Source organism: Haliotis asinina, chromosome 8 (assembly GCF_037392515.1).
Source record: "Haliotis asinina isolate JCU_RB_2024 chromosome 8, JCU_Hal_asi_v2, whole genome shotgun sequence".
In the NCBI taxonomy this organism is placed as follows: domain Eukaryota; kingdom Metazoa; phylum Mollusca; class Gastropoda; order Lepetellida; family Haliotidae; genus Haliotis; species Haliotis asinina.
Genome location: NC_090287.1, coordinates 5,612,512 through 5,624,639, shown reverse-complemented (window position 1 = coordinate 5,624,639; position 12,128 = coordinate 5,612,512). Strand labels below are relative to the sequence as shown.

Sequence of the window (12,128 nt, the reverse complement as noted above, 5' to 3'; positions counted from 1 at the left end):
GACAGTTCCAGAACGATAGACTACTTCAAGCAATGCCGTTGGCTCCAATCCGTATAGTGTCATCATGAACACCGTAGACCTTCCTTTGCCACGAACAGCCACATACAAGGGTAAACTACGGCCACTAACATGACACAGAACCTCATTCTAGGCTAACTAGCATAGTACCCTAGACACAAGTTGTCGGTTCATCGCCTTTGCAATGTTCAATGTAATTGAAATGTTGAATGAAATGAGCGGCCTAGATCATGTGTGCACAAACCTTCCCACCCACCCTCTGTACACAGGGGATTGTCGGTTCCTCATCCGTGACGGTTTCAACTCTATAGAAAAAGGACACCATCTGAACATCTTGACTGCCAGTGGAATCTTAAGCTTGAGATGGCTATATTCCGCCGACTGTATAAAAAGGTTACCTTTTTCAAGTAAGGTGAATTATTTCGTTCGGCGATTGTTATTGACATTTAACTGCTTATGCAAAACATGAGAACTACCCTATGTATACGTTCAACTAATTATGTGTGTACATCCTTACACTAAAACATATCAAAATAGTATGAGATCCCGTTAAAAATGTCCGTGTATTAGTTAATGTTTCATTTTGAAGATACGTGTATAACACAAGTTATAACTTTGGAAGTATTTTTTTTTTAAAAAAACCCCACATTTGTCAAACCAGAAATATATTTACAGTGACCAATGTCATTTTATATAAAAGAAATGATTTGGAATTGAGGGAAACTGTTGATGCATGCACATACCACACTGTAAACGAGCTCATTAACATGTAAGTAACCTACATACACCAAGCTCCGAGCACCCTCAAACACACATCACCAAACCGAATAATGTGAAAACTAATAACGCTAACATCAGAGCAATATTTGGGGAGCAGATCATTTCTGAAAAGCAAAGTTTGAACATCTGTGTCCTTTTAAAACTGCTGTATGAAAACATTTGGAAGTTTCCCTATTTTCCTTCTATAGAAGATATATTCTATGGCATGTTTAACCGCTACAAAGCCTCTGTTATCTGCTGCTATGTGTTCACCTGACCAGACTGGGGAAGATTATATATCTGTGCACTGCAAGACAAACACGGTGCTTTGTATAGAGCTGTAGGTGTAGGGAGAGACACAGAGTTGACATGACTGGGATGGAGAGATGGAGATCAACATTAACCTTTACACTGCTGACAACACTTCAAATGTGATATAATTTTATAAGATGCTTAAAAAGCATTTGAATCCTTACAGACATGTAAAAAATGCTTTTATTTGAATACCCACACTTTGTATTTATCCAACACAAACTGGATTCGGCAGCAATCGTCTTCAAATATGGATGTATCTATCACTGGAGTGTGTTACTATAAAAGATCATTATTCTCCCGCGGGGTGACTGGAGGACTAGATGACATTATAACTGTACATGCATCTCCAAGGCGGATCTGCTTTTGTTTTACTACATTTTAGACATCACTAACACAAAATACGATTCAAATGTTTTAATTATTATACCCATTATATTTCAAACGTTTGAAGGGGTTTATTAAATAGTTCGGCCGTTTCATCTCTGTGTCGTGTGTGCAAGGTGCAGGTAGCTGGAACAGTCACTGACGGGTATAGCCACTACTACAGGTACCCTACTCACCCGGCTATATTACTAAAGTCCTACATTTGACAAGGGACTAACAAAGGAAGGACCTTGTCTTGCTCTAACAGTGGCTATCTTTCTTGGTTCATCAGGACCACGAGGCCCTCTAAAAGTTGTCTTGAAGAATTACTTCATGAAACGATTACGTTGTTTTTTGACAATATGACAAAATACAGATACTTCCTTCAAACAGAAAACCAAAGAATATCTAATTTGAAACAAAAGAGTGAGACATGGACTAGTATTAATAAGCACAGCACAGCACAGCACAGCACAGCACAGCACAGCACAGCACAGCACAGCACAGCACAGCACAACAAAACAGGGCATATCGTAAGTTGTCGTTATCTACACGAAACAACTTTAAACAGACATTTGACGAATGTGTGACAGACACAAAGCTCGTTCCATGGCGAAGATGGGTATAGAAGGGACCTACACATTTCCCCTAGTAAAATCTAATGCTATGTACAATCTGATTAAGTTCATAAAGACCCAACAGGAACGATTAACGGGACAATAGAGGTCTCAGCAATACGTTTAATGCTAAATTGTAGGTAATTGCCAGGTACACGGGGACTGAACCGCGGCGGTATAATTGCATGTATGGAAGTGGAGCTACTCTTCCTTGCGGCTTGTACCCGTCTTATGTTCAGTGCCCTGGAGACGTCTACAGAATAATATGTCGTCCCAGGATTCTACATACAGACGCTCACCCCTCCAGCAAGGAAAACTCTTGTTCGGGGTACACCGTGTCGTGAGTGTCCGTGTGTGCGGGTTGGATATTTTGTCATGCTCACGGAGATAACAGACATGCAGATTTGAAAGATTTACAAGATATAAATAGGTACAACTGTAATGTGTATATATGCGCAGTGTGTCTATAACACCTAGTAAGTATTACTGACAAACTGGTAACATGGCTGTGCAATATTCAAAACTGTAGTCTCCATAAAGGTTGAGAGGCAATTTTCAATGATTCAGTTTTCACACTGATATTAATAGGTTTGAATTAATTGAATTCACGAATATTCACTGAGAGTGGGCACGTCATTTGCTTACTTAAATTGCTCATTGAGGTGTATAAACATTCGTAGCACTGGTTCTTTTTCTGTGTCCGCATAGTTTTAGAAATGAGAGAACACACAGTTTTAATTCTCCTATACTATTTGCTAATAATAAGCTGGTTATATAGATTTATTACTGAATAGTTCATTTTAAGAAACTGTTTTGCATATCAAAATGAAAAATATTTTCTGTTAAAGAATGTGTGCAATGAAGACTTTCTCTTACATCTACCACCATGGAATAATTAGTAAGAACATTTTGGATACTTAACGAAGATGCTGTACAATAATGTCATACAACAAAGTTATCCTAGTATGACAGACACGTTTATGATTTAACAGGGGTTAACTGTCAGTCATCAGGAAGTGAAAACCAAGACTTGAAGTACAATTGAATAGCATGTCACTCGTTACAGAATGTAAATAACACTTCGTCACATACATAGGCGCTGACACTCATCTTGAACAACTCTACTATGACGGACATTCTTAGAACGAGACATCAAAATTTTTTTGAACGAAATGAAATTGTTCTTTGACTCAGGGCTTTAAACCTGCGAGTCAGTCAGTACATAAAGAAATAGACAAAGGGAAATTCCACATAAGAAAAATTTATTTCTGAATAACGTTAACCACGGGCCTAGAGGCCTTAAGTGGTGAACAAAATATGAAATCTACACATCGAAGGACATTGTTCCGCAATATATCGAAAACCTGCGCTGGTCCGACAAGACGCCTTATTGCAAGTATTGGACACAACGTGGGTAAATAAACCCCCATGTCCGCCTCAATTTAATGACACCAGGATCCCGGTTTATAGTGAGTTGAGAAGGGGGGAGGGGTTGTAAAACTGTTCAAGTTCAACTAGCGCCAGCAAACATGGCCGCTTGAAGGATAGGGTGCAAGAATTGTCCATATACAATTTCTGAACAAACGTAGTAAACACGTTGTCAAGGTAATGTAATGAAATCTACATTAATAACTTACATGGGTGATTGGCAGGTCGTTGCTCATTTATGACATGAACAATATGTTCTAGCACCTGATTCCGTTTAAAGCAAATTTGCTGCAATGTGCATGTCATTACTACATCGATTGATTGCACTTTCATAGATAATCTTCTCAATACAAATAGTATAACAGCAAAATTATTTTTAAAAAAGAGGGACGCACAAAATGGATACGACATTTCAAAAATAGCTGTAAACACCTGGTGCCAGATAAACAACTGACATCACACACTAATCATTATCAGCATGACGGAATCATATCAAGACAGCCAGTGCTTTAACAAAACACAATAAACAAATGGGTTTACTGAATACTGTCATATTGTTGCGATAAAATTGCGTATTCACTGTTTTTAAATTATTAAATTTAAGAAAAACAAACATTTCACAAAATGGCGACGGAACACACTTATAACACTATCAGCCATAACACCCGGTTCTTATGCATGCTACTATAAAAATCAAATGTAAAATATGACCATTATCATATATGTATTACATATATATATGTAAACCACTTTAAACTGGACTAAACACACTCTTGAGTCTTCTAGTGCTTCTGTCTAGATTATGTCTATCAGGATAAAATAGAAATGTTCGTTCCCGCCCTTCCCACCAAGGAATCAAGTGTTTTAATCAATTCGTCTCCTATCAAAGTAAACCAAGTAATGCTACCCCTCTCGTTTTCAATGTAGTCACATTGTGCTGTATACTCCGGTCGATAAACACTGTTTTCCCTCACATTCATGTGATACACGCAACAATGAAATTCATTCTGTGTCCAATAACTGCTCGATTAAGCTACCCAGCTCATCAAGTATCGTGAACAATGTACACTGTGGCCGTGGTTTGGTCTACTCAAATTAAGTGTATATTGTATTCTGCTTATCTTCCAACAGACAAGCGACATGTTCGGGATTGTCAAACCCTTACAGCTAAGTTTTATCTGACTAATTCGGTATATTTGTTTTAGAATAAGTAAATTTATTTAATGTTAATAACTTAAAATATATGGTTTTGCCATAAATATTATAAAAAGCCAAACTGGTAGAAATATAGACAAATGTCTTGATTCCGACTGCTCCAACAAACATAACGGTACCAGCAAAACCGTATATCATTCTAATTTTGAAAATATTTGAAATTGAAATATTGATGGGATACCATAAAAGATGAAAACTATAAAGTCCTTGCACGCTAAACATATATTGAAAAGGGAGAAATTAATAAGAAGGTTTTCAAAGGCGAACTTATAGCTGAGAAGTACGGGTACTATATTACTGGAATTTCTACAAATGGAGTACCGATATATCGTTTGAGCAAAGAAATAAAAGATTGTTTCATAAATATTATATCTATTTGATTGGTCCGGGGAATATTGCCTAGTACGCTTGTATGATAAGGATATTGGCACTTGGCAAACACGCTCACCATTATAAAAACCTTCATTCGGCGATGCAGCTTTGGTCACAGTCTGATATGACGACCATTAAACGGCAGCAAATTTGCTTTGGAGAAATAAACCCGGTGCTAGGTAGATTGGGAATTTTACGAGCATATTTAACAACAGGAGTATTTGTGTGAGTAAGGGGGTGGAAGGGGAGGGGTGTTTATGACATACGAGACACAACAGTATACAAGAATAGTTCACATAACACCTGGTGTTCATGTCCATAAGAAGGAAGAAATATATCCAGTTACCAAGTTCTTCCATTTACCAGGTACGGGGAAGAGGAGAGGGCGTTGGAGTTGATGCCGGGAGAGTTGTAACCACCCAAGCCGTGGTGCAGCACAGAGTGGCTAGACTGAGAGGTCGCTCCAGAGTGTGACAGGGACCCGGAGATCTCTGCTAAGGTCGGAGACCCTAGAGTGTTTGAGTGAGATAGGTTCTTGGCAGTGGAAACAGCACAAGAGGAATGGAGAGAGGTCTGGTGCTGTAGAGAAGGAGACACAGTCGGGTGACTGGACCCTCCTTGACTCTGCTGCTGTTGTTGGCCACCACCACCTCCTCCTCCTCCGTCGTTGCTCCCAGAACTAGCACACGGTTTCCCATCCTTCACAAGCACCGGAACGGCCACCCGCCGTGGGGAAGGATTGTTAGAGTTTGACTGAGAAGTTTGGCTGCCACCGTTATTGTTGTTGTTTGCCTGAGCTGACTGGGAGTTTGACGACGATGACGACGACGACCTGGCATTGTTCTGATTGCTGTCACTGCTTGAGCTTTCCTTTGATGTCTGATCCATCTTTTCCTTATCCTTCTGCTGACGTTTACACTTGTAGCGGTGGTTCTGGAACCATATTTTAACCTGTGTAGGGGTTAGGTTAATCATGCTTGACAGATGCTCTCGTTCTGGAGCGGAGAGGTATTTCTGCTGCTTAAAGCGCCGTTCCAACTCATAAACCTGAGCCTGGGAGAAAAGCACCCTCCTCTTGCGTCTCTGGGTCAAAGGAAACTGCATCCCCCTCCCGCTCTGATCCAGACCACCAAGGCCAGTTCCCATCCCCCCAGACATTGGCATCGAGGACATTGCACAGGAGCTGTTCATCGCCAGCCGTGAAACTGCAAGAGATGAAGACGCTGTTAGATACAAAATGTATCAAAATGCGCTCTCGGAATACTAGTATACACATAACCACGCTATAACACAGAAGTCAGTATAACACACAGGAAACGAAATGATTATTTTCAAAAGTGTCTGTAAAACTGAAATATTTATTTTAAAGATCATCCATGCACATAACACTAGCATGGGAAAGTACAGAATGATCTTTAATCATCCGTGCTTGATATTATCTGAAACTATAGAAATGTATTTCGCTTGGTCTCGATGGTATGGTTCTGGTCTTGCGTAAATAATTCCTTTTGTATTGCACACATCAATAGCAGCATTAACCCGTAATAGCACTCTATTAGCGTGTATCAATAATCACAACATACATGTGGTTTTGATTAGTCTATAAATGTATCAAGAAAATCCTCACCTGGTTCACAAGTCCAGCACACAAGTCTTAGAGTACAGAACCCGTGAATTGTCTTAGATGCTTTGGGATATAATTATTTCGTTTCCAGTGATAATGATTAAAACTAAGAGGTACACCGAACGTTTAATACACACACTATAACAGAAACATTTAACATCAGTATGTAACAAGCATGTGCTACATTGTAAAGGTGAGTGTCTTCAACTGCAGCGTGGCCAGGCATCAGAGTTAAAGTTTACCATCGTTATCTATGCTCTATGCTCAACGGCGCAAGGTAATCGTTTTCACAGCTGATAAGATAGGAAAATCTTATCACGTAAGAAAATGGTGTATCATATTTAGCTCTGATTTAAATTCCATAGTAAAATTTGGTGCCGATTTTCATATCAAAATGTAAGCATAATACTAGCTTTTAAAATTATTTTGCAATTATTTATTGAAAAAGACATTCATATTAACTATTGTATACAATGCGGTAATTTAAAAACAAATATATTTCTTTCACAGAATACTTTAGAATGATAAACTCTTACATACAGTTGGATAAACTTTAGTTCACTGTTTAATCTGAGTATACCTAACAGTGATAGGTCAAGAGCATTCGAAATACGAAGCATGCATGGTTGAACGATATGCTATCTTGTATTTTCCTCAGAAAATACGTTGCACATCATTTGGGTTTTTCACAATGTCGCAATATGCAGTATGAGAGGAATAGAACGTGTTATGTATTACACATCTTTACAATAAAGTTCATGTTCGAACGAATTTGGCATCATATGAGAATAATTCAATAGCGACACTCAAAGAATAAAACCTCTAAATATTGATTCGTTTGACTTTAAATTAATAATTCAAGTTGCCAGAAAGTGTCAAGAATAAAACAGGTAATTAGCCGTTATGGCCACGTCATTTCCTTTTTGGTGTTTGAAGTAGGTGATTTTGGAATTTGTGGTCTAATGAATAATATAGCAACTATTCCATGTTTCCCATTGTGTTTATCAAGATAATGATTCAGTACCGTGCACAAATGCCTTTTAACTTGCGGCAAAGAAATAACTCCACAATTAATATTATTAATTCCTCAAACAATATATTTCGTTTCAGTGAATTTAGAAACGGATGTAAGGATAAATTGAAAATTAAAAGCTTTCACGTTTTTCTTTATACATAATGCGGGTTTACATAAATACCCCTTCAAACCTGATGAAATCGTCGCATCGCTTCGAATTAAACAAACACTATTCCTTGTCACAAAACGTGTTTCTTTAAAAAAAAACCGGTCTAATGGTTTTCATTTTAGCCAGGAATGCGGGTGCAGAGAGAGTTTCCGCGGTGCTACACTGCGGTTTCCGTTCCGAGATTTCAGAAACAGAAAACAGCGATGGGTTCTACGATCCTCCATACCGCGGACCTAATAATTCCCAATAGTCAGCAATTACCTAAATCAATCGCAAATGTAATAGATTTTCCCATTTTCATATTTGATCTTCAATAGAGGGCATTTTACACAAAAACCTTTAATTAGGGAAATTGAATTGAGAATCTGGTAGGAGAACAGATGTTTGATTTTGACCCAATACTTCGATCGATTTTTCATAATTTGTTTTAAATTGATTGGTCGCTATAAAGCTTAACAGACATTCCCATCTTATAAAAATAATTTACAACATCTTCCAGACGCAGTAGGGAGGTTTGACATTTTTCACACGTAAAATAAAATTTGTGTCTCATTTTCTCAAACACGTTTATTGACCATTCAGTTAAACAAACTTGCGACACTCCAACAATCATCGGTAATCATTTGAACGACTCATCCATAACGGGTCTTCCGAGCTATCAAAGGCTGTCAAATGGGTTGCCGATTGATTCATAAATAAAATACACTCTACATAATTCCAGGTGTTCTTCTAAATCTGACGGTGAGAAACAAAACAGTACTATTAGGGGGAAGGTGTGAAAGTTTTCGGGGCACCCGGTGGGCGACTCTGCCCCTGTGCGCTTGATCCGGGGGTAATCGCACACCCAAACAAGTCGTAATGGTTTTAGCGTTTTCTATTCTTCACTACCGCCCTAGCTGTGACGATTCGCACCTTTCCTGAGTGACGGACAACGCTACAAAGTGGGGATAATTGGTGATAATAGCCACGGGCGGGTAAATCCGACACAGGTGTGGTGTGGGTTGACCACTGGTCAAGACAAGCTTGGACAGACAACATCGTTGGGTATTAATGTCAACCACATATTTTTGTTATACGCTACTCTCGCTCGTGCTTCTGGAGTGGGAGCAGAATTTTGTATCTGATCACATATGGCTATACTGTACGTAATAGGTATGTTAATATTTATAACACTTAGATTACCTAAGTTAACTGAGCGCCATACGCGTTATGAAAGCACCATAATTCATAAAGTTCACAGTGTATACATAGTGTTTCATGTTATTCAAGTAAATTTAGGCGGGGTGCATTATCGGTTATTTTTGGGAGTAAACTGCATGTTTTATGAAGGTAAAGGAGAAATTAAGATAAGACATAAAAGCAAGAAATGTGTATCATATTGATATTCTGAACGTATTGGAAAATACCTCTATTACAAAGCATGAACTTGCCCAGGTACATCGATCGTTATGAGAAGAATGGCGGACAACTGTCGCGTATCGATTTAGAAAATAAGTGGAATGTAAAGAATATTAAACTTATAACCGTGTTTATTAAATTGTATGCGAAATACTTTAAGAATATTTACCCACACAATCAAATGGATTGTTGGAATAAGTCCTGATGTGTTTATCTGATTGTAGTCGGATATGCATTCATGGCCGAGCTACACAGTGCATAGAATCTATACAATATGCAGCGCAAGAACACAACGCTATACAAACAATTGCATCAACACCACTATTTCGCTGGATCCCTTTCAAATTCAATTTTCCTATTTTTCTATTTCCAAAAGAAATGTATGCATCGCTGGGGCGTTTTAACCGCGCGGAGGGTCAATACGTATAGGACTGTTTCCTCTTAGATATTAATTCTTCTAAAAATAACAATCAACCTTCTTCTCGCGTTTACAATCGGCTGTTTTAGTCGCAACAGTAGCTTCGATTTTTGTCTTAAAATTGGACGTTTTCTGATGGATAATCAATGAATCCTGGTTGAAAATGAAACCACTAAACCTGCTGGTAGTGACAGTTATCCCTGGGCACAGGCTAAAATCCCCTATGATACTGACAGTAATCCTGGGGGTAGGGATTTGAATCTGGGAGGGTGGTGGTGTCTCTAACATAACGCACACCTGTTCGTGTATTTCACCACCGACAAATTAACACTGACTAATAATTGATATGTTCTCTAAATACAGGCATGAACGCAGTATCAATACACCGGATGTATCCCGCGAGTTAAATATACACAAATCAGTTAATGACAGGAGCAAGCAATGTATTTGCCGAGATAAACAAAGTGAAGAATATATGGGGAGGCTCTCGGCTTGATTTCAAGCTGTCAACGCATCTCTGAAATTTACAATACAGTAATAAGACTGACCTCGACAAATGCGAATTTTGCACCAAATTTCACTTTTAACGTTTAAGTTCTGTTTTCAAAATACACGGAATAGTATAACGTCCATTTCAAATATTTTTTATAACAAACACAAAATTTGTTTCCTGTAAAAGATCAAAAGCAAGAGAACATAGTGTTTCCAAAGACTGAAAATTATTGCTGTGTAAAGAAATTCTATTTTTGACTCTTAAAACGGTATTACTGAAATTGTCAGGTTCGGAGCTTTTACTATGTTGACTCAACTAAACTATGGAATGGGCCCGGACCACGTGGAATACGAGTCTATACAACAAAGCGCAGTGTCGTCAACTGCCCCGTCTAGTGTTGAACATATTAAATTTCCAGACTATCCAATTTTACCGCAGGTAAAGGAAAATCACAAATTCATGAAGAGTTTGTTCAAACATATTATTTACTTTTGCCTTCCACGTACTGTGTTTGCTTAAAACTGTTATCGTCTTGACGGGAACACTTTAAACATTCAATCATTTTAAAACTTATTAAACAACGGATAAACGTAGGTGAACTTTGTGGCAACAACTTTGTAAACTTGGGCGTTTTAGCAATAAAGATTGGAAACTGCCAGTGCGTAGTGGTAATGTATAGTGTATCACTGGTTGTAGTTCCCGGGGTCTAGCGCTGGTCCAGTCACCCCCGGGGTAAGGGGATGAAGAGGTGAGAGTGACCAACATAACTAGAAGCGTCTTCTCAGATCTCGAGAGCTAGGTAAGAGGATGAGGGTAGTCGACAATCACTCGACACAAACTGCCAAACCCCCGTCAGAAACTCACCCCAGAGAGTAATGCAAATCATCAATAAATGTTAACCCATTTATATATAACCCCACCCTGGCCACAAAGAATGTTTAAAAATGAATAGAACACTGAACAAGAACTCTCTGTAGACCAAACAGGATGTTTGACGCTATCACACGCTGTACCCGTTTATCGCTGACAAATTATCTCCTTGTACTGTGTTCCAGTTAAAAGTTGACCGTCCCTGCCCGTGAGATAAACGTTTTACAACACTGCTACGGAATACGGTTTAAAAACATAAACTCTACTTCGAAACCCGCCACATACTAAGACACATGTGTAAATTCAGTCATAAAAATGAACAACATATCATACTATCTGTTAGAACAGAAGTATTACTTACATGCGAATCGGGGATCCGGGTTGGTACCGTACCATGATGATGTTGAATGTCTTGTGGGGTCGCCGTAAGCCAGATCCGACCCCTGGCAGTACTGGGAGGGGAAGGAGCCTGTGTGGTGAGACAAGGGGGGTACGTAGTTGTGGTAGGGGTTCGTGACGGGGACACTCATGCCCCCCATCCCACCCATGCCTGTCATGCTCTGGGGGTGTTGGGTATTACGGTATGGGGTGAGGGGCGGAATTGCCGCCTCGATGGTTGTCTTCTTGTAATTCTCGTGATCCAGTGGTGAGAGTATATCTGTGACGGAAAACGGTGTAGTATGCTTTGGGCTCAGGGACATAGCAGCGCTCCACTGAGAAAGCGACATAGAACCGATCGCTCGCCCGGCTCGGTTCTGTGAGTCTGCTGTTGACAACTCGTGTGTTGTGTGTAGACACTTGGCCACTCAAGTACTACAGTGTAGATCATCAACTCATCTCAAGATTTCTATACCGTCCGTCAAATCCGAGCCGGCCCTACCACAACTCTGCGCACGCGCAAACCGACCAGTAGGCTGCCACCATCGAGACAAGCTCCGCCCACCGCTACGAGGAGATTGGCTAGGTGACGTCACGGGTGACTGATCGACAGGCGAGTTGAGCCGTCGCTGATTGATTAATCTAACGAATCGATAAGTACTGATCCCCGTAAGAA

The 12,128-nt window shown here is 39.5% G+C and overlaps 1 protein-coding gene across 1 annotated transcript; it reads right to left on the bottom strand.

The window, feature by feature from the left end:
* Positions 1 to 3,317: 3,317 nt before the first annotated feature.
* On the bottom strand, positions 3,318 to 11,914 carry LOC137294004 (thyroid transcription factor 1-like). The gene is made up of 2 exons (XM_067824917.1): positions 11,436 to 11,914; positions 3,318 to 6,292 (listed from the first exon to the last, which is right to left on the bottom strand). Exons 1-2 carry the CDS (start codon positions 11,800 to 11,802, stop codon positions 5,430 to 5,432), a joined length of 1,230 nt encoding a protein of 409 aa, XP_067681018.1. The 5' UTR covers positions 11,803 to 11,914; the 3' UTR covers positions 3,318 to 5,429.
* Between the last annotated feature and the right edge of the window lie 214 nt (positions 11,915 to 12,128).

Bases quoted from the DNA above. Each gene is read 5' to 3' on its own strand.
- LOC137294004 (XM_067824917.1), bottom strand. From the start codon at position 11,802: ATGTCGCTTTCTCAGTGGAGCGCTGCTATGTCCCTGAGCCCAAAGCAT. The intron at 6,293-11,435 runs GTAAGTAATACT...CATCTCTTGCAG, and splicing joins CCCGGATCCCCGATTCGCAT to TTTCACGGCTGGCGATGAAC.